This window comes from Vigna unguiculata, chromosome 4 (genome assembly GCF_037176805.1).
Source record: "Vigna unguiculata cultivar grain cowpea cultivar isolate G323 ecotype 2 chromosome 4, ASM3717680v1, whole genome shotgun sequence".
Lineage (NCBI taxonomy): Eukaryota > Viridiplantae > Streptophyta > Magnoliopsida > Fabales > Fabaceae > Vigna > Vigna unguiculata.
In genome coordinates this window covers 48,803,083-48,830,683 of record NC_140795.1, presented here as the reverse complement: position 1 = coordinate 48,830,683, position 27,601 = coordinate 48,803,083, and the positions used below count along the sequence as shown (strand labels likewise).

Here is a 27,601-nt window from a genome sequence, read left to right as displayed (position 1 = left end):
CAACTCAAAACCGCATTAAGTGAAGTGGCCAAACAAATATATAAGCCGCATGTAGTCCAAAACTTGAGGTATGCTATGTGGGACTTCCTAACACTCCCCCACCACATATGTCTTCTGAACCGGGTGAGCCTACTAGATAGGCGAGGCAGGCAATATGGGACTTCCCAATAGATATGTTCATATACATTCAAAGCATACACACATACACACACACACTATTCTTTAAAAACCATATTAAAATTCAAAATTTATTATAAGTATTGTCCAAATTGAACATACAAAACTCAAATGTATATAAAAATTATAGTTTTATGTGCACAAGTGGTGAGAGTGAGAATCCTTCAATCAACATATGTCATCATAACACTTTTTTTAATTAAAAATGGAATCCAAATATCAATTCCTGAAAATGATTTCATGGAATAAATCACAAAGATATTTTATTATCTTTAATGTTTGGAATAATATAAAAATAAAAATGATGATAGCTAAACATAAGACTAAAGAAAAAAATTACTACAAGAAAATATTATGATTGTTATATAAAATAGTGAGATGTTATATATGAGGCTATTTTAGGAAAAAGAAGTTGTGGGATCCTTGGGACATGACTTATTCCACATTAGGTGATAAATAAGTTGTGAACCCTCACCGATAAAGTCTTTATTGGATTCAGGTCTTATCCCAATGGATGAAAGGATTAGTCGTAATAGTAGTCCTACCAAAAAGAGCAATAGTATTTCAACATATATTAACCACTCTTTTATTTCTAATTTTCTTTTAATTCTTGGAACGGTACAGATCTGTATTTTAAATGTATCTAAACATATCTGCGTCAGGATATGTCCTCGACACATATAAGTTGACACATATAAGTTGGCCTGGCGAGGCCTTATGTGCGTAACGGTGCATCACAGGTTTGCAATATAAAGGATGCACCAATTGCATCATATTTTCTTGTTCCTCTTGTTTGATATGACACATTTGGCGGGAGAAGTTTAAAAGTTCCTAACATGAGATGAGCTTCTTGAGAGGGTTGGTAAAGTTTGGTTAGAATTCCAATTGACGATCTCTCAGTCAAATGAAACTCCTTCTAGGGATATGATACAACATTAGAGATGATGTTCTTTATTTGGCACTGGCCTGGTGTATAATCCTTTACCACAACCCTGGGCTGATAGGAAAAGGTTTTATTTCTATATCATGCATAATGCACAATAGCTACTTTCATTTGTGTCTGTCCTCTTCCGTACAGATCATTAGATCTCACAACTTTGGGATCATAAAACAGAAGCACAATACAATCAAGGAAAAGTTATGCCAATAGTAAAACAATTTATAGTATCCCTTTCCTTTTGTACAAGAATTTCCTTTTTAACTTTTCTCATTTTCTGAAAGAGAGAGGACACAATAGTAAAATTATTATATAGATAAGAGTCCCATCAGAAACATTAAAAAAATTGTCATTCAAAATCTAAGGAGCCAATGTAAATATGTTTTACCGTTGATGATAGCTTATGAAAGTAGAATCATGAAAACTACCTCTGTAATATAAATTTCTTGTGCATGATGATCCTGTGCAAAAACCTTTATCTGGATAAGATATTGATGGCCAGATACAACGTACCAACGGGTCATCAGAGGGTTAGATTTGACTCCTTCCACTGGATCACCAGAACTAGATAAAGGTGATATATACAAACATAGAGAAGATGGTAAGACCACATTCAATGAAGACACTTGTACATGGCCAGCAATCCTAGTATCTTCAACAATAACAGCTGTCATGCCCAAGTTCCATGCGTATGCTAACCCTGTTTTTGAGTCAACCTGAGCAACCGAAGCATTTGAGACAGACCATTGGTGATGCGGAGACGGTAAAGTCACCACTGCAAATGCCAAAGCAAAATATTGGTAAGAGTCTTGATAATATGCTGACCAACATCACAGCAGAAACAAAATATAAAAGTCATTAGATAACAAAACAGTTATCTTAACTTTCAAATAGGAGTAAACAATATCCAATTAATAATTCTTTTAACTATAACTAGCATCAATTGTTAGCTGAATCATCACTTTTTTGCTTGATATAAGAACAAAACGAAAATGCAACGATGAAAAATAAGGAACTCTACAAAAGAAAATGACAGCACCGAAGAAAATTGTATAGACAAACAAGCAAATGGGTCCCTATGCATATCTGAAAAAGGTCTCTTGCTCATTGCTCCATTAAAATACACCAAGCAACAGCCAAAAGAGTAAAATGTTTTAGCCCCTTATCCTTGTACACCAAGGAAATTATATTAAAAAACACTCAACAGCAGGTAGAAAAACAAGAACTCCAAATTAGAACTCTTAGAAAGTAGATTTAGACTCAATCTTACAAAACTAGCTTGTAAGATGATATTTATACTTCCTTATAAAACTAGCTTGTAAAATGATATTTATATTTTGTTATGAACTATAATTTAGTAATAGTTTTAGTCAATGCAAGATCCCCAACACATCTCCTCACACTGAGAATTAGACATCTCAATTCAAGTGTGGAACCAGATATTTCTGGATAGTCCAATAGTCCTAATAGTTGGAGGCATGATAGGCCCAACAAACCTCAATAAAAGAGGCTCTAAATACTATTTTAGAAAGTGGACTTTAAGTCTAGCTCAATTTTACAAAACTACCCGGTAACTTGAGGTTTGCATCAACTTATGTCTTACAAACAAGAACATATCCATTTCCCACCAAAGAGACCAAATTATGATAATATTTGAAACGAACAAAAACATAAATGAAATTTCTATAGTGTAAAAAGTCAAAAGGAAATTCCTCCTGGTTCTTTTCTTTTGTCGACATTTGTTGATATTGTCAAGGGAGAATGAAAAGTTTGATTTCCTCCTAATAATAAAAAACAAAAACAATAAAAAGATCCCATAAAATAAAACATAATCTAATATTTGCTTTACAGCTAATCAGAAAATGATTACTGAAAAGTTACCTAGACAAATATCCACTCAAAAAAAAAAGCAATTTTGAAACATCATTCTCTCCATTCTACTATCCAAACCTCTAAACCTAATAGAAAAAACAACTTCCAACTTATACATATAGTACTGATCCAAAACAATCTGAGAGATCCACCTTTCCACATAAAATCCAAATAATCTAATCTGTAGCTTTCAAGCTACCTAGAAAGGAAGGAACAGAATATTCTTTAATTTAAAAATCTTGTGGCCCAGAATACACATGTCAGAGAAATAGACCTTGTGAGACCTATACACCTTTGCTGTACTGTAATCTTTCAATGGTACTAAATAGAGTGAAATACAGTCCAAACAAAACATTAACACTAGAAATTTAGCCTTAGAAAATATGTTGGAGCATAATTTTAAGGAGGACTGAAAATTAGAAGATTTTGTTAAAAACAATAGAAACAAGGAGGGCAAAAATTCTCCCAAAAATAGAAAAATAAAGATTGCCCATCTATAGATGACACATTGCATAAGTAATCTTAACTGCTAATTCTGCAATTTGACAGCATAATCACTTAGATATCAGATTTACAATTTTAGACAACTTGCTCTTAGATTTGAATGAAAAGTAAACAACTTAAGAAAACCTTCAGGAACATTTCCCCGGATGACTTTAAGGGTGTAGGGAATGACTGCACCAACAAGTACAAGAACCGGTGAAGGAGGATCAAGGGACATAGCTTCAGCAACAGTAAGAACAATCTCATCTGCTAAATTCTTTAACTGTGGCTCAAGCAAACGCACTGACACAATCTCATGACCAATCTCAATTCCCTTTACTACAAAAAGATCTGAAAATACACCCTGCAAAACAGGACCAGGAAAACAAAAGTAGGATATAATACTAAATATGCATTATTATAATAACACAATAACACAGTAGCAGCCTTACATTTTCTTCAAGCTTTATTTGTATATCTAAGTCACCACATAATCCCCCACAATCACTAAGGGGAGAATCCTTTAGTGGAACATTAACAAGGTGATGAGGTAATCCATTGGCTTCAGGCATAAGGCTCCACATAAACTGTAAGCCAACTAATGAAGAAAATACATTTTCTGCAGCACAAGGGAAGTTCAATAAATATTTCCAATCTTATCAAGACCCAATTGAGGAGAAAAGGTGACAGGAAAATAAGAAAACTTTAAGCTGGAAATAATTATATATTGAATTATCTAGACAAATAAACAAATGCTGAATAGTTGAATGCCTTTCCTAAAAAGGCAGAAAAGAGTAATGGAGCTTCACAGCACCTATGATGTCAATCCTGTCATAGTGTAGTATGCCATCTTTGTTAATTAAAGCTCATTTTAAAATTTTCAAGAAAAAAAGATGGCAAAGAAAGCATATTTTCAAGCGAATGGTTCTGTAAAGGCAAGACATAAAGCACAGCAAATTGTAAAATCAATCACAATTGTGTCAGACTTTCATTATGTGTGAAAATCCCATGATAAGTACAAAACTAGCAAGATTTCACAGATACCTTCATTATCAAAGGCTCGAACACGTAGTGTGGCAAGCCCCTCTAAATCAAGTTTAATAGAATTATGAAATATCTGTATTCGTGATATGTTGTCAATAAAGACTTTGCAGCGAATCACAATCCCAGTTTTCAAATCCGCAGCATAAACAGCAGTTTCTTTCCGCCCACTGTAAGGGGAAATGGATCTTAATCTTGCACTAGTCGAGCACTTGCTGGTTGAATTATACTCAGGCTCAACAGACAGAATGTCATGATGATCCCATGACCTGAGTATGTACCACAAAAAACATCATAATCAACTCAATAACAAAGGATAACAACCAAAACCAATCAACAAACACCACTTGAGGAAACCAGGGAATCATTTTTTGAGAATAACAATTTCAAGGTCAATTTGTGTCATGTTTCAGAAAACCTTGTTTGATAAGAGTAATTTTCAAAAATTGTTTTCAAAAGTAATATCTCCTTAATTTCTCACATATCCTACTTTGTTTATATGTTCTAAAAATCAGCTTTAGAAGTTGCTTCATAAAATAGTTCTAAAAACTAAGATACAAAAACACCAAACACATCTTAAACTTTCCCAAACCTTCTTTTAACTAAATTTTCTTTTACCAAAAAGGTTAAATATGTTCTTGTCCACAAAATATTATTAAAGTTGTGTTTTGTCCCTAAACTAAATTATAAAATATTTCGTTTATATATTTATGAGAGTTATATAAAACATTCTCCCAACAAACGACATGTGGAGGTTATATTATAACTCTGTGGAACTCTATTTGTTAAGTAAAAAACACTCCTTATTTCGTTTGTTGGGAAATGATACTTTATATGATTTTCATAAAATACAGAACTAAATATTTTATAATTTCATTAAGGAAATAAACATAATTTTTTATAATAGTTTGGAAACAAAACATATCTAACCCTAATAAAAATAATTATCAAAATGCAACTGAACTTAAATTACTTGACCTAGTTGTGTTCCTCTATAATGATTCCATTTTCAAATAAACTTTCAGAGCAAGCATTTTTTATATAAAATAGAAGTATGATATGAAAACTAAAACCCAAAACAAATGCAGCCTAAACTCACTCATGTCTTTCTTTTGTAAACAAAGAAGAAAAGATTTCGGACAAATCTTAGATGTAGTTTCTTATATGCTTCAGATATTATTCTCTATTCAGAATTATAGTTTAATTCCAGTAGTATGCACAACAAATGTTATCATTGAAGGCCAGTTCAAGTTCCAATGTGAAACTTCAGTTCTCATTGTAAAACTACACAAGAAAGCACACAAGAAAATATGCCCGAGTTTTGTCAACAACGTTATTATCACAAAAAAACTTAGATACCATAGCTGCTGCAGGTTTACAAGGAGTTTTACCAGTCATGTTTTATGGAATCTTTCGCAAATTATCAAGGTGAAATCCAATTCTGATCCGAAAACAGCACTAACAACACTCAACACTCGTGCTACCACTGCATGCATTTTTTCCTTAATTTTATCATATGTAGAACTGAACTGAAATGACATGACCTAGTTCTTTCTTTCTTTTATCAATATACTTCAAAATTGCGAATATAAAATCGTAGTTAGTGTGATAGAAAACGGAAGAGGACCATTGGAAGCAACCGTCGCTTCCTTGGAGCCGGTAATCAACTGGATACGTCATTTTTGGCGGCAAGAGCAAGTTGACGTCAGCAATGTGGGGACCACTGGAAGCCGCGTGCGACGGCGACACCACCACCGTCACCGTTACCAGAAAACTCAGTAACAAGGCCACGATCGTCATTTGCGTGCGTCAGAACGATCATTCACAGAACTCAATCAGGAACTTAGCATTGCAGAGAGTTGAGGAAATAGTTGAATTTGATGCTGATTTGTTGAGGATTTCAAGGGTTTAGGGTTTTAAGAAGCGAAGAAGAAGAAGAATATGAGAAGAGTGAAGAAACAGTGGAACGTGGAAAGCAGTGTCAGTATTTTTTTTTTTCTTTGCCAAAAAAGAAACTAGAAAGTAAGTAACGTCTTTTAACACTAAAGTATAAAAATTAGAAAGGAGAGCGAAGTCTTTTAACGCATAAAGATGATTGAATATCAATAATATGTGTCCAAGCATTCTCATTGATTATTGTATTTTATTAAATTAATATATATATATATATATTGTACATTATCATAACGAAAAAATTAAAATGCTTGAGTACAATTTTTAAAAAATATATTTATATATTATCCTTGTAATAGACCATATATTTATGGGAAAAGAATGTAACAATTATATTCTAAGGGTATTTTCAGAAAACAAAAAGTATACTTTAAGTAATTTCTTTTATTGATGTTGTAAATTATTTCATTTTAATTTAGATTTAATAATTAACAATGTATTGTGAAGTGAACATTACGTTGTATCAACTTCTTTTATGATTTGTGTAAAGTATATATATTGATATACTTATTGCTTATTTTACATTTGCAATGTTTGAAATTGATTTTTTTTATCTATTATATTTTTACGTGTTTTATAAATAAATAAAATAGCACAACTGTTTTATTAAATAAAAAAGATACACTGTATTTTTTTATTCTGTAAAATAATTTTAAAAGACACTTAAAGGAATTGAGATAGTATTCTAAAAATTATATTTGGCATAATTTTCTATTACAGTAAAAAAAAAACAAAGGAAAAAAATACATTTATATTCTGTCATGTTTTCACATAACAATGAGAAAAAAAAAATAAAAACCACCAAATAAACACTATGGACAAATAGCATATGTCACCTATAGATATTTTTTCATAATTCAGGGGAACAAAAATCTGTTTTCTAGTTTTAATCCATAATTCATAATTGTTTTTTAAAATCAGATTTTCTATTTTGTTTATATGAATTTTAAAATCTGAAAAATTGAAATTTCACATATATAATAAATCTGGAAAATCCAAATTTCGAACTGAACCATGCTAGGATTCAAATTAATTTGAACCGAAATCACAGTCTCCTTTCCGATCCCAAAATTTGAAATGAACGAACCCTTAAGGATCCCAAAATTTCAGTATAACAAACCCTACATCCTCTTCGCTTTTCTCTTTATAATTGATCCAAAGTAGATGTAATTCCTACTCTCATGTATTTGTTTTAAATTACTAACATAATTTTAATTTAGTAACTATAAATATTGTATTTGTTATTCTCTTTCGTCTTAATTTTGTTTAATTTGAATAATCAATCTTTTCTACACAATTATTCTTTTTTTTTTCTCTCAATTATTCAACTTTTTAATATCGACCGAGCCAAAATACTTTATCTTGCCACAACTTCGATTTCATTTTGTTCAAAACAATATATGGTTGGTTGATGCAAAGAGTGGATGGATTATATAGAATATTTCTAACTCAATTATGATTCTGTAAGAAGAAAGGAAATAAATGAATGAACAAGGAAAAACCTCAAAAGTAAAAAAAAAAATTAAATATGTTTTTATTCTTTAATTTTAGTAAATTTTAGAATTAGTTTATTTCGAAACTTTAAATTAATTTAGTCTTTAATTCTTTTGGATTTAGTCATTTTAATCAAATTTTGTTAAATTTATTTGACATTTTAAACACATTTCATAATAGTATTTGACTTAACATTACAGCAAAAACAAAAATGTACGAAACAGTATAAACAACTCAAATAAAATCTTGAATTACTACAAAACATCAACTAAACATAACAAAATTTGATTAAAATGACTAAATTCACATATTTTAAAAGATAAATAACTAAATTAATCTAAAATTTCAAAATTAACTAATTCAAAAGTTCACATAAAATTAAGGAACCAAAATCAAATTTAAAAAAAAAAAATTATCCATGAACGGCGTTTCACAAAACTAATTTTTTTGTCATAACAAAATGACAATGATATCATGTATACAAGGTTTATATGACATTTTTAATTTGTTTAAAAAATTAATGCAAACTTTCTCGCATCCAATTTCGTTCTCTGTTAAAAATGTATTTGTAATCTCGTTATTCATTTTTTAAATAATTATTCTTAACTTCAATTTAATTCTCCTGAAACTAAATTTCTCTCAAATTTGTTACTGTAAGAAAGGGGCAGAAAGAGAAAGGAAATCAGAGATCGCAGAGGCTATCGAAGATTGGAAGAGAGAATGTGGAAATGCAAAAATCTGTGGGTGCGATAGGAGAACGCGGAACAGAGAATTGCAAGAGAGAACCAGTGAACAACTTTCCCAGGTGCGTTCTGCATAAATCGTGACCTAGAAACGAGTAATTCCAGTGTCGTTTTGTTTTTTGCTTTGTTAGTGTCCAACCGAGTTCGTTGGATCGACTCTGAACTCGTGATTCTACACGAGTTTGCTCGAGTTCGTTCGAGGCTACTATAAAACGATTCTACGTGCGAGTTAACTAGGTTCGAGGGTGTGAGAATGTAAACTCGTGTTGACTCGCGATCTTAAGGTTGCAGGCGTGATATTGCATGCGACATCTTAGTTGTAGAAATCAAATGATATTTTTTTTTATATTAATTTTCGTTAGCAATTTGTTTAGGAAAAGTATATTTATTAACAACTGTAAATAAATATTTATATTAATTTTCGCCCTCTCGCAGCAGCTTCCAGTTACGATTCCGTCCCCAATTTCGGTGCTGCATTCTCACGTCCTTGGAACTCCGATTCCAACTCCAAAGTAAGGTTTCTCAATTACTCTTTTGCTTTCAAACCCCCAAATTTTTTGTCTTTAACCTTTTTGCTCATCTGGGTATTCTGTGTTTTCAATCATCTCTGTTTGTTGTCTTGTGGGGTGTTTGTTAGGATTAGTTCTGGGTATTGGATTAATCAGGGTTTAAATTAGTTGTTACTGTTTTGTTTAGTATTAATCTGTGAGGTTGTACTTGTCATGCTGTGATTTGTGATTGCTGTTTCTTACCCTTTGAGTTTTATTTACTCTTTTCTGTAAATTGCCTTGGTTGTGTTATGTGATGATTAACTGGTATTATGTACACCTACTTCCAAACTTGTATTTGCTGGAGGAGGATTTGTGTAGCTTTTTTCACGGAGTTCTTTGCTGTGTGCCTATGATATGTTATACTGAATATTTGAATTGCTCTGTAGATTCTAACATTAGTGACTTTTTGTGTTTTTGATTGAAATTTGGGAGTGAAAGTGTATTCGATACATGGCTGTGTATAAGAACCGATGGAAAAGTAGGCATTGACTTAGTAGAAGAAAAAGGAAAGGTTTAACTAAAAGGATATGGAAGAAGGAATGATATAACACAATCACTGGGTTGTAACTTGTTTCTAAGGATAACATAACAATTACAATATAAAATTAGTTATAATAAAATAGGAGTTAGAAGATAACATATTACAGATGAATTGGGTCTATAAATTTGATACAGTATTCAATTTTTGAACAGAATAAATTTTGAATTGACGACGAATCAGTAAGTGAAAACTTGATATTACATACAACAACCACAGATTGTACCTAAGCAATCCAGCACTAGGATGTAGACGAGGAACCCGTCTTACACATCTCTTTAGTGAAGTAGAAATTAAAGAAGCTAAACTTGCAAAAAAAAACAAACACATTGAGGAACTAATTTCCTATAGATTGTAGGCACATTTTAGGCAGTAATAAATCTCCAAAGGGTATAAAACAGAGTCCCACTAGTTATGGTAAAAGAGCTGAGCATTCTTTTTTGCCACTGCTTGATATGTCCACAGTGGAATTTATGAAAGTAGAATAAGGGCTAAATTCTTCTCCATCACAAGAACCAAAGAACATGCCACTTGTTGGTTCCCATTTTTCATTCTCTATCGAATATCCACCTTCAAGGAACGGAAAACACGATCCGTCAAAGTCACAACTATCCTCTTCATTGTATATCTCAGAGGAAAATTCATCAAACACATTACTGTTATGCGGCATTTCTCTTGTGCTTGGCTCTGAATCGGCATAAATTTGGCCATCGTGCATTACTTCATCAGTATATGAAGTAGAGATGGATGGTTGACTGTGATCTGGGAATGTTACTGGTTCACCTACACAAGACATGGATTATATAAATAAAAGTGGACAAAGATCTATGTAACAATAAAGTTGTTCCATTACATATGTATACCTTGTGCAGTTGCCATATCCATGTGTTGCAGACATTGATTTGGAGTGTCGGACTGTCTTGCCTTTTTTAGACATGCGTCTAGGTTTAAACAGTTCAATTTAGTTTCATCAATCATTTTCAAATTGTTGACATTTTTGTAAGCATGCTGCTTCACTATTTCCACCAAATGCTGCCAAAGAAGAAGAAACCTGATCACTTTTGACCCACAGGTATCGTATGATATAATCACAACGACAAGACATGAATCATTATTTTAAAGAAACCAGAAGTTTTTCTTTAAGATCTATTCAAAAACCAATTTAAGAATATCTGGTGAATAATAATTTTCCCAATCAAATGTCACTCCCACGAGGATGTAGATGGAATTGAATAGCGAACCTATTTGCAGTTCTTGTTTGTGAGTAATAGCTGTAAAGCTTGTAATCACCCACCACACAGGTTTTAGCATGGTCAGTGATCGCTAACCATGACTTCTTTGGAATGTCAAGCATCTACCACGACAGAGGAAAATATTCAATGAATAATGTCTACCAATAACCTAAAAGATAAAATAAATAAACTTAAAGAATCACTATCTTTTATAAAAAAAATAAAGAATATAACAAAAATTCTATATTAATTCAAATTTATTTTCTTTTCAAAAATATTAAGTGAAAATATCTGTAAATATGGACTAATGTAAATAAAAAATATAATAAAAAAGTATAAGAAAAAAATGAGAAAGAAAATATTAAACAATAATTGAAAGATATAAGAACACTTATATATTAATTTAAGCAATAAGTTTTTCATAGAGACAATATTAATTTCTTATAAAAATCAGAACAGAAAAATTTTAAAAAATAATATATAAATTATTACTGTCACTGCAAAATATAGAAGTATGTTAGTATGATTAAAGGTGTAAGGTAAAAGAATATGAAAAAACATTTTACATTTTAAAGTATTACTCTGAAAAACCTAGTTAGAACTCTCCCCTGACGGTGATCTTCCTTCCATGGTCATCTTCTAACTGTTCATGGGTTAGTCTTCTCTGAGGTCTCTCAGGTTGATTTTCTCTCCCTTTTCTGTTCATCTCCGGATTTCATTTTCTCCCTTCTCACTATTCATCTTCTCTCAATTTCTTAGTGTCTTCTGCAGTTCTATTATCTTATGTCATCTTCTACGGTGTTCATTTTCTGTGTTTATTTTTTCCCCTGAACTTTCGTCTTTGTTGAGTTTCTTTTCCTATGTGTTTCTTTCTGATTTTTTCAGTTTTTGTTCCTTCATCATGAATGGTATGTAACGACGAATCACGAATCACACTATTCACATCTGATTAGGCGATTCATGTTACGATTCAGGTTACAAAATGATTGATCAAACAATATGTATCGCTGGGGGAGAATTTTGTAACAAATTGCAATTCGGATCGTACAATTATTACTATTCTAACTACACTGTCTAGTAGACTTTTTAGCCTGAACTGTATGTGCTTGGATTAGGCATGTTGGTTGACTGCTGTAATTGTGATTTCTGGATCAGAAACGGAGGGAAGACATGGGTGCCAATGAGAACAGTAGTGCAAAACCAAGAGTGCGCCCAATTGTACGCTTAGGGATCTTTCTCATCTCTCACAGCAACATTGTCAGGTACTACTGCTGCTGCTGCTAATACTACTAGTACTCCTATTATTACTATGGGGTTAACACTCTTAAGAATTCAATAATTGAATGTTCTCTTACTGGAAATCATATTGGGATGCATTTGAAATGATGCGGAGGTGCATTGATAACACTTTAAATTGTGCTTTTGATTTTTTAATCAGTGGTCTAAAGACACTGACAATGGTTAACATTATTATCATTGTTGTTGTTATTATTATGTTGAGTGATTTGAACTGAATTAAAACTTTCTTCTTTTCAGCTTGGTTTGTTTCCTGGCAGGGGTGGTGGCTCTTCTCCTTCTCCCTGTCCTTGCCAAGAATACCTACATTTCCGAGAATGCCCTTATGCCAGGTCATTTCCATTTTCAATTTTCTGCATAATCGTTTATTTTTCCATTTGTGCATCCTCAAGTGGAAATTTGCCCAGAAGCGCTAACTGACGTACTTATCTGTCTGCTCACATTGGAATGCTTGCAAACAGAGAACCAAACACACGACATACCTTTTAATCTTCTATTCACTAATTCTAATGTTTACCTGGTTCTTCTGCAGGTTCTGCAAACAACATGCTTTCTACTCACCATGTCTCAGATGCAAATAAATTCATCAAGGACTTAACTGATCTTGAGTTCACTTCTATGGCCTCACCTATGTAACTCTTTCCTTCGTGTTATCATAAGAGACTTTATACAACATTACAAGGAAAAAAAAAAGAAATAATTTATTTGTTGTGTTTTAATACAGTGAGAGTCAAAAGCTTATTGCTCGGTATATGTCAGCTTTGGATGCTGAAGTTACTTTCCACAAGTTTTACCCTCAATTCAGTCAGTTCCATCCACTGCACTTCTTTACCAGTCCTGATTCAGGTATAATCTCCAAAAATGGAACTTGTTCTTCGTTTGGAGTCAACACTATTGGAATTATTAGGGCACCACGTGGGGATGGAAAGGAAGCTATTGTCTTGGTGACACCTTATAATCCAAGCAAAGTTGGTTTGGGTGAGGCTGTGTCCTTGGGCATTGCTTACTCTGTGTTCTTGCTGCTTTCGCGTGTTACTTGGCTGGCAAAGGATATCATATGGCTTGTGGCTGATTCACAATATGGAGAATATTCTTCGGTGGCTGCTTGGCTAAGAGAATATCAGGCCCCTGTTTTCCACAAAGTTGATGTAGTTACTAGTGAAGCATGTAATGAGAGCAGCAGTTTTAATGAACTTGGACAGGGTCTTTATTTGGATGGAAAGTTAAGTGGTGATTTTAGACGTGCAGGAACTATGGCAGCAGCTCTTGTTATTAAAGTTGTTGACCAAGGTAACCAGTATGAAGACAGTCTTAATATTTATGCAGAAGCATCCAACGGCCAGATGCCAAACCTTGATCTTATCAATATAGTAAATTATATGGCAGTGCATAAACAAGGATTGCGGATAAAAGTGAAGAAGATGTGGTCTCTGATTGACTCCTGGTGGCTCAATACTTTGGGTGTTATATTTGAATCCTTGGGAAAAGTCGCTAGAAGCTTAAATCCTCAGTTGAAGTTTGGTATTCCTGCTTCTGACTATGTTGAAGGTGCTGCTACGCTGGCAAGTTCATTGTATTACCAGGTGTTTTATTTTTCCCTTTCTAAATGTGTGTTTTAATATTCCCTGTGACCATTTTATAATATTCTTTGTCCGAATATTATTCCTCTTAGGGTTTGGGTGTTCCCACCGGCCCTCATGGTGCCTTCCGTGATTATCAAGTTGATGCAATCACTCTGGAAATTTCACCAAAAGTTTCTCTTACTAAACTGAACAGGCGTAATGAATTCATGCTTCGTGGTGGAAGGTATGTGCCACTCATACGAGTTGCATTGTATAACTATTTTGAAAATCAACCATCGAATAAATGGTTGGCTATTGATGGAATTATTTTAAGTCTAACAAGTTTAAAATTTTAAATTATTTGCAATGTCCTGTTTATGTTGCCGCTTACAATAATGAAACTGTACAAAGTTCTGACCATCTTGTCCTTGTTTTCGAAACCAAAGAAAGAAAAGTTCTGGATAGTTATTTGAAGGCTCGGTTGAGTTTCTGTCATTAGATATAACATGATGTATTTTCACAAACTGTTAAATAAAGGCAGGGTAAGTTGAAGAAACTCCAAAAAAGTATTTTTCACAAATTGTTAAGCAGGGGGAAATTCTTGAATTCCTTAACGTGAAGAAAATTTAGTTGGGTATGTTATAAAGCACGCAATCAGAAGAGATCTATATCTTTGTCTAATCACCTTAACCAAAATGTTTTGTAATTGCAGGTTAATTGAAGGAGTCATACGCTCAATAAACAACCTTCTTGAGAAGTTTCACCAGTCGTTTTTTTTGTATCTCTTGACTTCTCCTGGTAAGTTTGTGTCGGTTGGAGTTTACATGATTCCATTTGCATTACTCGTCGCACCACTTCCGATAGTTGCAGCATATCTTCATGCCAATGGTAGTAATTCCACTCCCCAAAACCCATCATCCTCCTTAGAAGTTGATGGCAGCCACAAATCATGGGAATGGTTGAATTCCGCTAGGAAGGTTTTGGTCATTCATTTATGGGGTGTTTTTGTCTCCTTACTCCCATTTTTCCTACGTCAAGTACCCAATACCACCCTAACGATGAACTTTGTATTGTGGGGTTTTCTATCAATTTTTAGCTTGCTGATTTTATACTTGACACTGGATTGTCCAATTTTCAAAGCATCTGCATCTCAACTTGAGAAAAACAAGTGGACTAGCTTAAAGTCTGTAACCATATCAACAGCATTCATCGGTTTGTCTCTCATGTCCGTCATTAACTTCGCTACTGCAGAAATTGGGGCTTTACTTATTGTCCCAATTTGTCTATTGGCTAGACCATTGAAGCTTGATATTCAAGCTAGGAGCTGGAGAACCTTACTAAGGGCCTCATGTAATATTGTTTTAGGATTTGTTGTGTTTTCTCCGGTTTCATTTGTTTTACTTAAAGGTGCATTTGAAGATTTTTATGGTATTAATGTTGGTGACTATTGGAAGTGGGTGGAATCCCTTTGGGCTTGGAACAGTGCCACATACCTCTATATAGGTGTTGTTCATCTACCATGCTGGGCACTGTGTATTCACATTTTATTTCATCCATGCTGACATGTACTATTACTTAGCCAGACTAGCTATTCAATTGAGAATTTGAGAATTTTATTATCTTGGTTTTTGTGTTATCATCTCCAATGAACACCATTCTTCTCTGCAAGTAATTAGGAAAAGAGTTCAAAAACAGCTGCAAGAGCTCAAACAGCTAGAGCATATAGTTACTTGTAAACATCACACACATGAGAAGAGATGAGGCAATATAGGATAGTGATTCATCTACATTCGAACGACTCAAAATGATTCAGAATAAAAACAAATACCCTAATAACTCATCACTTCTAGGGTAGTGGATTTCTCAACAGGCAATTTCCTCTATTTTATGTAATTGATGATAAAAAAGTTTAATAAAAGTTAAATTTTAAAATGATTATTTTATAAATAGTGTAGTTAATTGTTAAATTTTATAAGAGTTATGGTATATATTACTAACTTTAATAATATGTTTTTATATAAATATGTATATTTTAAGTGTTAATATTTATAATTAGAGCAATTTATAATAGTCGATTAATTAACTTTAATAGGAAGTTGAAACAAATTACTCGCATGTCATTTTGACTTGAAATTAAAGAGGAAAATAAGCAAACAACGTTGAAAGGCGCTAAATCAAACATGAAATGATAACTTTTTATTAATAATAAGAAATAATAAACGAATAATAAAACTGAAAAAAAATAAAAAAAAATCAAACCTTTACTATTTAAACACAGAATAAAACATTTAACCCTTATAAACAAATTGGTGACACCCTGGAGATGTAAAAAAACAACAAATTGTGAAAACATGACTATAAGTGTTAGTTTGTTGTCACGTGCACATAAAATGTCTTAAATAGAAGTATTCATGACTATATTTTATGAATCACACTTCATCAAATTTGGTATCATTAGTTGGTTACAAACAACCTCCATTTGGTGTGGTGTAATTATCCATCTAACACCTACTCTCAACGTTTTTGACATTTTGTGAACACAACATAAAATATCACGAGTCAACTAATTTTAATTCAATTATTATGGTTATTAATATAAACCTTGAAAGCAGTTTATTCACAAAAAATAATTATAGTAGAATTAAAGTTTTAGATGTTGTTTTAAAATATCTTTAATTCATTTAAAGTAATGTAGTTTTAACACCACTTTAATGATTAAAGAAAATCTAATATTAAAACGGTTCTTCTTGAGTTGGTTTTGTTTGTGTTTTCTTACATTCTTCCATTGAAATAGTAACTAAGTTTCTTGCATTCTTTGATAACCAAAAAAAGAAACAGGACACTGAAAGGCTTCAACATTACAGAAAAAAGAGTTTTGGTTTTTGTGTGTTTTTTTATAGAACTCTCATATCCCAATCATAGTATTCTGTTATCCAGATTCACACGCAACTTGAAAAAGAAGTAGCACCTTTACAACACAAGAACAAGGAGACACTCTTCACTTTTTCAAACCCAAATTAATAATAACCACTAACCAACAAACTTTTCACTCTTAAGTCTTAACACACACTCCATTACTCTTTCTCTAAATCCTCTTCATTTCTCAGTTTCATTTCCAAGTAACAATTCTCTGGCGAGAGAATCTATAAGTTTTTTTTTTCTGTTCATAACCTCACAAGCAAAACAAAACACATTGCTTTTTTCTTTTTTTCTACCACTGTTAGTTGCTCTGTATTGATTTCTGGGTCAGTGTAGTTTTTTCCTCTTTTCACGAGCTTGGTCAAGTTCATTCTTTCTGGGTTTTGTGGTTATTGGGTTGCCATGGATCTGGTTGGATCTTCTGGCTTTGAGTCCTGCAAGATCCAAGTGATGGTCAAAGTTTCGTTTTTTAGGGTGTGATTCAGCTGCTGAAGAAGTTTGAAATGGTAGGTCAGTTTTAGCTGCTAAAAGGGGGGGCGAAGATAGATAGAATATGAAGCGTAAGGTGATTCAGCAGAGGTGGAAGAAGAAGCTTTTTGCTTCGATCTTTGTGGTGTTCTGTTTTGGGAGTTTCTTGTTTATGCAGACACGTTACAATCATGTTGTGGGGTTGGTTTCATTGCAACGCCATTTTGTTTCTGAGCCCGAGGTTCAGCGCCCCAAGATTGCGTTTCTCTTCATTGCACGGAACAGGCTACCTTTGGAAATGGTTTGGGATGCATTCTTTAGGGTACCTTCTTTTCTCTTTTAGTTGTTATTGACTTCTATATCATGGAAATAAATAAGGCAACTACTTTTATCAGTCATTATTATTTTATAGCTGACATGTTTGATATTTTTCAGATAGAGCAGCACAAATGAGTATAGTTATTAGATATCAATGTTAATACAGCTTTGAATCACAGAGTTTAGTTATTTTTATATTTCTCTTTATTTTTGTTTATGTCTTGGATTGAAACAAATTGCTATCAGTTAATATTTGTCATTCCATAATAAGTTAATCTCAAATTTTGGGAAAACAATAAGTTTTGCTTACATTTGGAACTTACAATTCTGGCCTTCTCCTTAAAGAAAAATATATAATGCTGAGGTTAAAAAAATCCTGATTAAATTGAATGAGTTTATATCTGTTTTTTCTTTCCATATACCATGCCCATAAAAGAGTATGTTGGTTTTTACTATAACTATTTAAAAAATAACACAAATGATGATTTTTTTTTATTTGTTGATAATGTACAGTGTAAAGAATTTAAATTCAAATCTTTGTGTGAAGGAGGTAGAGCCTTTAAGTGATAGGAGGTTTATAGGCTAAAGTGAGGTACACCAATATTGTGGTTAGTTTAGTGCTTAATGATTAAATAGAATCTGTGTTTATTTTGGTCCAATTTAGAGCTTGAGACACTTTGAATTGCTACCTGATTATCATTAGGAGATGCTTTATTCATGGTATATTGTTTGTGTTACTTGAATGCACTGTTAGTAAAACTAGTGCTGGTTATTTTTCCTTTCTGTTCATACCAGCATTTCAATATCAAATATCAGTGCTAGTTTGCATTTGAAGATGCTAATGGACCCTCCTGATTTATAAGTGTTCATAATGGATGTGAATTTCTTCATCTTCCATTTCTTGTTTTGAAATGCAATGGATGACCAACATTGTTTTCATTCCTTAAAGTGCTTTTTGTTCACTATTGAGGCGCTGTAATGCCTACTGAAACATTTGTTCCATTTCTTCAGGGAGGTGATAGCAAATTCTCAATTTTTGTTCACTGCAGACCAGGGTTTCTTCTCAACAAAGTAACAACTAAATCACCTTATTTTTTGAATCGACAAGTTAATAATAGTGTACAGGTTAGTCTTTTTTTTTTTTTTTCAACAGAATATTTTTGTTTATAAATCCACTTCCTGTGTGATCTGTTATGGGGTGTTCATATTGGTAAGGAATCTCACTTGACTTGGTGTAACTTACCCCCCGCTTATGCTGCAACAACAGTTCTTTTTGTGTTATGAAAATGCTTTTATTAGTTTGTGTAGCCAATTTTACCAAATTGTGAAATGTGAATTAGTTTATTCAATTTTACCAAATTGTATGTAATTTGTCAGAAAATAGTAGTTACAAAGTTGCAATCTCATTTTGTCTGAAAAATCTTAGGTATATCCTGTTTTAAGTTGTTTCTCTAATAGTAAACTTTGAACTATTGTTTTCAATTCTACTATGCTGTCTAAATTTGTCAGAAAATAGTGGTAAAAAGGTGCAATGCAATAGCATTTTGTTATGCATATCAGCTTCATGGTATTTATTTAGTTTATGTGGATCTATTTCCAGATTGAGTGGGGAGAAGCAAGCATGATAGAGGCCGAGCGCGTTTTACTAAGACACGCACTAAGCGATCCTTTAAATGAACGCTTTGTTTTCCTCTCAGATAGGTGAGGGTATAAATTTGTTAACAGCTATAAAGTTTTAGTCCTTATACTTTTGCATATCACTATAACTACTCAGCACTTGCTCACAATTTTGAAAGTATGATTTTCTTCAGTTTTCTTAATTATTTGATAGAATAAATGACATTGATGTTTCTCCATGCTTGAGCCTAGCACCTTACTATATTTCAGTTGATTGATTTCTTTGCAGCTGTATACCTTTATACAACTTCACTTACACTTATGACTACATCATGTCAGCATCAACTAGTTTTGTGGACAGGTGAGGATACACACTTGCCTTATGCATATTCTGCAGATTGGTCTGTAATGTTACCCTTTTTCTTTCTTTCAATTTGTATCATTCCATGACTTAAAACTGAAATCTCAATTTTCTTTTTAAATTATACCACTGAGTGAAGTTAGCGACACTATTGGTGTAAAAGTACAATTCCTCATACAACAAATTTTGAGAGGTTAAATTTGCTGAAATGGGAACTTTTTGTTAAACTTGGGAATTTATTTGCCAACAACTTAACTGTTTTTTGCATTAACATATGAACAGCTTTGCTGACACGAAAGAAGGCCGTTATAATCCAAAAATGGATCCTGTTATTCCTGTCTATAACTGGAGGAAAGGATCTCAGGTAAAGGTCTTGTGTAGCTCTTAGTTTGCTATAACTTAATTCTGAAAAGATATGTCTTATTTATATATTCTTCTGCAGTGGGCTGTTCTTACCAGAAAGCATGCCAAGGTTGTAGTGGAAGATGAAACTGTGTTTCCAATGTTTCAAAAATATTGCAAGGTAATGGGTGACAAGGTCAATTATAGTGTCTTTTATGATTGCTATTGCATACTTCTTTTGAAATGTTGGACTTACACATCAATAATGGATCTTCTTTTTAGTATTCAAGCCACTCTCCTTTCTTGTTCTTTCATGCTCACAACTTTATCTGTTTCTTTTTCATTTCTCTTAATAATGCAGAAAAAACCACTGCCAGAATTTTGGAGGGATCATTACATTGTAAGTTCTCTACATGACATTATGCATTTAAAAATTATTAGATGTTCCTTTTTCTTCTTCTTTTTACTATATTAGCTTCAATCAGTCTCCTTTTTTCTTTATTGAAATCATTTTCTTCTTATGGAGTAATTCCACATTTGATTGTGAACTGATATGTGATGTCAATTAGGTTCTAGTAAATTATATGAACTAACAACTAATTAATTATAATTTTTTCCTTCATGCAGCCTGCTGACACATCCAAGATCCATAATTGCATACCAGATGAACACTATGTTCAGACACTACTGGCTGTAAGGACCCTTTTCTTTTCCCACGTGCACTCTTTTTGTGTCTGTCTTGGAAACAAGAATTGTTATGATTCACTTAAAAATGACAGTATTTATCGAATTTGGATTCTCTGCTAGTTTTTTGTGCTGTTCTTCTGTTGTGCCTTCAAAATACATTGATGAACATTGATTTTGATGTTTTAAAATATATTAAAACGAATTTTGATATACCAATATCAATGTATTTTAAATGTTCAGCAGATGATAGTACCAAAAAACCAGCAGAGAATCTAAACTTGTATATATCCTATGTATTCCAGTGTCAATCACACTTTTAGTTGAACAACTTGCTATGGCATAAATTATTATGCTGAAAAACTGATGTTAAGAAAACACTAATTTTGTATACCTTTTTGGGTCCTGCATTTGTATGATTTGAGTGACAGAGAAACTGGTATGATGATTGTCTGCACTGTTTCTAGATGTTTCAAAAAGTGAATTAGTTACAAATTTACATTACTGCATTTATTTGAAGTTGAATAACAAGCATCACACTGAAAAACAGATGGTTAAAGAAATTGATGCTTGTGACTTCTAATTTAAACTATTACAAGGCTCTCTTTTTTTTCATTACAAGTATTTCAATGTGATCACAGTGTTAGTTCCGATTTACTTGAGTGTTTTTGCATTCCCAAAATGTAGCAAAAGGACCTTGAAGCCGAAATCACACGAAGATCATTGACACACACTGCTTGGGATATTTCCAACTCGAGGGATCATGAGCGCCGCGGATGGCATCCAGTGACTTACAAGTACTCAGATGCTACGCCTATGCTTCTAAAATTTATTAAGGTTTCATCTTTACTGCAAAATCTCCCTTTTGAATCTACTTCCATTCCATGATCATCACTTTCATGCATCTTGATTTTGCCTCCTTATCAGATACAAAATTCTCAGTGAAATTTGGATTCTTTGCTGGGTTCGGTTTCTATGTGTTGTTTTCAAAATATACTTATGACTATTGATTTTGAAATTTTAAAATATATTAAAAAGATTTTAAAAGTACCAACCTAGTGTATTTTTAATGCTCAGCAAACACTAAAAAACCAGTAGATAATCTGGATTGGGTAGGTAATGTTAGGAATTCAAGTGTGAGTCTAAGTCCCACATTGGATAAAAATATTGGATAAAAATAAGAAAGTAGAGCACTATATAAGGATAAAGACTCATAAATTCATTGCCTTAAGGTTTTGGGTTGAGAGTGGTGTCAATGTTTTATGTGGTTGGACTCAGATCTCATTGGTGTTTGTTTTTTCCGGTGAAACCTCCTCTGTAAACCTAACAGGTAACCATATTTGTCTCAGTTTGAGACAAACATATAAAGTGCATTTACACTACTTCCATGAAAGAAAATGTGTGCAAACAAAGTTTGATTATTTGTTTTCAGGACATAGATAATATTTACTACGAAACAGAATACCGAAGAGAATGGTGCAGCAGCAAGGGTAAAGCATCAACTTGCTTCCTTTTTGCAAGAAAATTTACTCGAACTGCTGCTTTAAGGCTTCTTGATTTGGTAAGTTCAAACATTTTTTAGGGTTTTTTCGAATTTCTTCTATGTAGGTTTTACAAGTCTAGCTTGTTAATTATTTTTCTGCTTCTTTTTTCTTTTTAATTTTACAGTCTGGTCTGGGAGAGTTCAATTAAGAGACCAAAGTGCTCATTGCAAGAGACTGATACAAGCCAAAAGTACACTTAGCAAAACAAATAAGAGGGAGAAAAAGAGTGAAGTAGAAGCAGTTGAAGAGGTTTTTTGCTACCATAATGTATATTTACAAATTTAAGAGTGCCTGTGTCCTTGTCAGAGACACACCAATTTTCTTTTTTATCTGTTTTATAATTTCATACTTTTAATTTTTAAATAAATGCATTAGTTCTGTATCTGCCTCCTTTTTTTTATTTATTTTTAACCAAATATTTTTATTTTCTATTTTTTAAGTGATGTACATGGACATATTGTACCACTGAATCAAATAATTTTAGTTTGTATTTGGTTCTCATTTGTTTTCGATATAACAAAATTTTATATACAACACTGTTTTCTCTTTTTCATTAAATAAAAGTAAACATGCAGAGTAATTTTTGAAGGGTGATAAAAAAAAAAAAAAAAAAACCTTCAAGGGGAACTTCGTTTTGTGCCCGTATATTTTTTGTTCACCTCCATAAATATGAAATTCTCATTTTATTCTAAGAAAATTACTTTTTGATTATGTAAGTTAAAATTTATTTTTTGAATCTGTAAGTTATTTTAACTTTCGAACTCGTTTGAGACATATGTGTACACACATGTTGTTGATTATTATTTTTTTATTTAATACTTTGACTAACAAAATAAATAATATAATTATGTTGTATTAATAGACTTGTCGAATTTATATATGATTATATTCGTCTAATATATATTGCTAAATTTGTTTAATCCATGTATAGACAAATTCATCTAATATATATTGTTAGATTTGTCTAATCCATATATGAAAAGATTTGTTTAATGTGTATTGTTAAACTTTTAATAACTTTATGGATAAACTACTCTAATATGTATTTTTAGACTCATCTAATTAATGTATAAAATGACTTGTTTAATATGGATAGACTCATCTAATTTGTGTGTAGATAGACTCGTCTAATGTGTATAGATAGACTTGACTAATGTGCGTTGCTAGACTCGTCTAATCAATGTGTGAATGAAGTCATATTTTGTGTACTGTCTAATCAATGTATCAAGTGACTGGTTTAATGTTTTTGTTATATATGTTTAATTAGTATATGGACAGACTTTTCTACTGTGTATCCTTAGATTTATATATTCAGTGTTTGGAAAAACTCATTTAATATGTATTGCAAGACTCGTCTAATCAGTGAATAGACAAAGTCGTCTATTGTGTATTAATAGACTCATCTAAACTATGTATTAATAGGCTCATATAATGCCTATTATTAAAATCGTTTAATTAGTTTATGAACATACTTGTTTAATATGTGTTATTAGACTTATATATTTAGTGTATGAACATATTCGTCTAATGTGTATTGTTAGACTCATGTACTCAATGTATAGACAAAGTTGTCTAATGTGTATTGCAAGACTCATCTAATCAGTTGATTGATAGACTTGTGTAATGTATATTAATATATTCGTCTAATCAATGTATAAAAAAACTTGTCTAATATATATTGTTACATGAGTTTAATCAGTGTATGACAAATTTATCTAATATATATAACAAAACTCGTTTAATTAGTATAATTATAGACTCGTCTAATGTGTGCTGCTATATTAATCTAATAAGCATATAGATAAGGTTGTCTAATGTGTTTTCTTATACTTATCTAATCAATGTAGGGAATGACACGTATAAGGTTTTTTGGTATACATATGAACAAACTCATTTAATATATATTACAAAACTTATCTAATCGATGTACCAAAATTTGGTATATTCCTTTTGTGCTCGTATATTTTTTTTCCTTCACTTCCATAAATATAAAAATTCTCATTTTATTATAAATATAAAAATTCTCAATTTATTATTGGATTATGACCTTTTGATTATGCAACTTAAAATTTATTTATAGTATAAAAAATTCTTGAATTATAATTTTGTAAGTTTTTTGAACTTTTAAACTAGTTTGAGACCTGTTTGTAGTAAACACAAGTTGGTTATTTATTTTATTTAATAATTTGATTAAAAAAATAAATAATATAATTGTTATTATACTTAAATTGTGTAGGATACAACACCAACTCGCTTAATATAGGGCTATGTAGGGTTTTAGGGTTTGAGATGTGTGCGGAAGAATGAATTGTGCCGTAAATTCTGTTAACTTTTGAATCGAGTAATTCAAAACTTATTTCGATTTCATATCATTACATGAAAAGAAAAATTATATATTTCACAATTTAAAAATTACTTTTTTATAAAAAAAATATATTTAATTGTATAATTCAAAATTCTTTTCAAGCTATATAACCCTAATAAAGTATTTTTTTAATTATACAAATCCAAAATATTCTATTTTTTAATCCATTTATGATATGACACATTTAACAAGGGACTGATGGTGGCAAAAGAAATGGTTTGGGCTTTTAACAACCTCTATGTGGTATACATAGAAATTATGGGGTGTAGAAGGAAATAGCCACCGCCAAGTTGTCAACAATCTACCAAAAGCAAAATGGTGGTAGCACCAAAAAATCTCGAGATTATTTCTTATTGCACCATCCTTTTTTCATGTCACATTCATAGAAAAATCATCATAGAGTTTTTCTGAATTGGTCACCATTTCTATCTATCTAAACTAAACCTTACCTTATTTTACAACAGAATATACTATATGTCATTTACCAAGATACCTTCAACTAGGATTAAAAATAAATTAAAAATAATTAAAAATAATAGTTAATCTAATTCATGCCACGTTTCACTTGGTAGAATATAAGAAAAAGGGAACACGCAATATAAGGCTTTAACTGCCAAATACTATATTGTAGCCTCTTTCAAGGACAATATTAAAGTCTTTTTTTCTTTTTAATGTTCACTTGAATAAAATTATTTTCTATATTTCATCTTCTGACATATTCTTCAATTTCTAATTAAATACTCTTTTAATGCTAAAACATCATTGTCTTCGGTTTATGCAACTTTTCCCACCGACACTCAAATATCCACAACTGTTTTATCCTATCCGAATATTGAAATGACATGTGTCCCAACTGTTCCTAACGTACCCCAACGGTCACCAACTAACCTCTCATTCTCATTGCCACGTACCCTTATGATCCTTCCTTATAAAAATCCACACTATATATCTTTTTCTATTCAAAATCAATATATTATTGAATTATGGTATTTTAATTCATCTTTTTAATCTATTTTTAATTCATATTTTAAATCATCATATCACATTATTAAAAATAATTAAAATAAATGATTTAATAGTAATAAAATAATTGATTAAAAGTAGGTCAAATAATATGAGTTAAAATATTATTATCCTATATTATTGTAAATTAGGGTGAAAACAGTGTCTCATATTCACATGAGATAATAATAATTTAACTCATTTTTGTACTCACTTTTAATCTACTATTTTAATAATCACTATATCATCATATCACATCATTTAAAAGAATCAAAATAAATGATTTATGGTGACTGAAGTAATGAGTTAAAAGTGAGTCAAAGAAAGTAGGTTAAAATATCATTATCTATTCACATGATATCATCCTTGATTTTCTGATAATACTCCATTAATTAAATTAATTTACATCATTTACGCATTCATGCATGAAAATTGCACAATTTAATTTTAGATGCATGTTTCAAGTGATTTACCTAATGAAAATTGCACAACTTAAGATTGATTGGTTTGACATGATTTTGAATACATAAATGCATTTTAAATTCTTATTATGATGAGGTATAAAAATAATCATTCGCATTTTATATTTGAACAAAACTTAGATACATTGATCTTGAATATCAATAATACTTATTTTATTCCTTTCAACAATATATAAATATATTTAATTTTAAGAGAGTTTTTTTAATATATATATATATATATATTAATATATTAATTATTAGAAAGAAAAATGTTATATATTAATTACTGACGACATTAAAAAATTGTAACTGTCCACGTGTCAAATATATTTTGCTATTTTATTTATATTGAAAGCAACAATTGCGTGTTGAATGTCGGTTTAGGTGGACCCATGTTGTGTACACGTGGCGTTTTGTCGGTACAAGTCTTTTCCACAAATTCTGCCAACAAGTTAGGGTCTCACAAAATTATGTAAAGAAAAAGAAAGGTCTAAAGACGTAAAAGAATATGAAAAGAAAAAAAAAATTGATAAAAAAAATTAGGACCCTACTTGGATCATATAATATTCTCTTTTTATATAATCTGAAATCATTTTTTTCATAACCTTGACTACTTTTTTACTGATAATATTAGTGTGAGCAGATGATTAAAATATTTCTTCTTAAATTCCAAAAAAAAAAGTTAGAAGAAATAATCCATAAAAATGGAAAATCATGTATTTTTGGGTTTTCTTATGTTTACCGGAAGTATTTTGTTAAGGACAATCAGCCACAAATTTATTTCACGTGCTTTTGTTTATTTGGATGTTCTTGATCTTACGATAATGATTTGATAATTGAGTTAATATTTTAAATTTTCAATTATTATTAATACATATAATATATCAATTAATAGAGAGATATTTGTTTTCTATTTGCACAATTATCTTTAAAATTGTAACAACGGTTTTTATTTATTAAAATAAATACTAACTTTTTGTATCTATAATAACTAATAAAAAGGGTATACCCTCATAGCTTTTTTTATTTGTATACATTTTAAAACAACTACACATAAAATTATGATAATTATTCTTATTTATTAAAATAAATGATAAATAATAATAACTTAATTGTTTTATAAGTAATTATAGCATTATATATGTATACATGTTCAAACAAATAAAAATAAGACAAGTGAAAAAAGATACACAATAGATAGTTCAATTTTTTTATGGACAAATATGAAGAAGGCAATTATATATACATGTTTTATTATGATTTTACTTTTTACGTTTTAGTTATTGTTTTTCATTGGAATAATAGTTATACAACAGAGTATTCAGTATGTTTTATCATCATAAAAAACGTAATATATATAATTATTGAAAGACAACCTCATTCCGGTAATAACTGCTTTGAAAAATCGTGATTAGAGATTTTCTATTTTCTCAATATTCTTTTAAATAATTTATTCAAGACCTATATTCCAACATTAAAAATGAATATAATTTCATCAAATTGCACAAAATTATATTTTAATCTCAAAATTATACGTAGTTGAAGTAGTTTTGGCATTGAAATCGTGTTTGGATATGTGATTTGGACTATTCCAACAACTCCTTATCTTTTTTTTTTGTATTTAATGTGATTTGCCAC

General features: G+C 31.1%; 3 protein-coding genes across 10 annotated transcripts in view; 2 read left to right on the top strand and 1 right to left on the bottom strand.

Moving 5' to 3' along the window:
• EMB3012 (embryo defective 3012) overlaps positions 1-6,523 on the bottom strand; it is a 29,256-nt gene extending 22,733 nt beyond the window's left edge. For 3 of the 5 annotated variants that reach the window (XR_014994597.1, XR_014994599.1, XR_014994598.1), the window contains exons 1-5: positions 6,138-6,523; positions 4,514-4,779; positions 3,922-4,088; positions 3,617-3,833; positions 1,543-1,889 (exon numbers count right to left, since the gene is read on the bottom strand). Coding sequence is in view for 2 of the 5 variants with exons in the window: in XM_028068275.2 (XP_027924076.2) it covers positions 1,543-1,889; positions 3,617-3,833; positions 3,922-4,088; positions 4,514-4,779; positions 6,138-6,310 (1,170 nt within the window). In the remaining 3 variants the exon portion in view is untranslated. The remainder of the gene's footprint in view (positions 1-1,542; positions 1,890-3,616; positions 3,834-3,921; positions 4,089-4,513; positions 4,780-6,137) is intronic. The other 2 variants (XM_028068275.2, XM_028068273.2) reach the window with 1 other exon arrangement.
• A 1,981-nt stretch (positions 6,524-8,504) lies between these two features.
• On the top strand, positions 8,505-15,498 carry LOC114182055 (GPI transamidase component family protein / Gaa1-like family protein). 4 transcript variants are annotated; one of them, XM_028068800.2, is made up of 9 exons: positions 8,505-8,519; positions 8,616-8,762; positions 9,139-9,212; positions 12,177-12,283; positions 12,558-12,649; positions 12,850-12,949; positions 13,042-13,900; positions 13,990-14,123; positions 14,592-15,498. In XM_028068800.2, the coding sequence occupies exons 4-9, from the start codon at positions 12,192-12,194 to the stop codon at positions 15,439-15,441; spliced, it is 2,127 nt and encodes a 708-aa protein (XP_027924601.1). In that variant the 5' UTR covers positions 8,505-8,519; positions 8,616-8,762; positions 9,139-9,212; positions 12,177-12,191; the 3' UTR covers positions 15,442-15,498. The 4 variants fall into 4 exon arrangements, with proteins under 4 accessions (XP_027924601.1, XP_027924599.1, XP_027924600.1 ...); XM_028068798.2 differs by having other exon boundaries at positions 9,136-9,212; XM_028068799.2 differs by lacking the exon at positions 8,505-8,519 and having other exon boundaries at positions 8,568-8,762.
• Positions 15,499-16,836: 1,338 nt separating this feature from the next.
• Positions 16,837-22,514, top strand: LOC114182541 (Core-2/I-branching beta-1,6-N-acetylglucosaminyltransferase family protein). The gene is made up of 11 exons (XM_028069432.2): positions 16,837-17,588; positions 18,596-18,709; positions 19,185-19,285; positions 19,491-19,562; positions 19,845-19,926; positions 20,005-20,085; positions 20,266-20,304; positions 20,532-20,597; positions 21,276-21,425; positions 22,021-22,149; positions 22,257-22,514. Exons 1-11 carry the CDS (start codon positions 17,352-17,354, stop codon positions 22,278-22,280), a joined length of 1,095 nt encoding a protein of 364 aa, XP_027925233.1. The 5' UTR covers positions 16,837-17,351; the 3' UTR covers positions 22,281-22,514.
• The last annotated feature ends 5,087 nt before the right edge of the window (positions 22,515-27,601 follow it).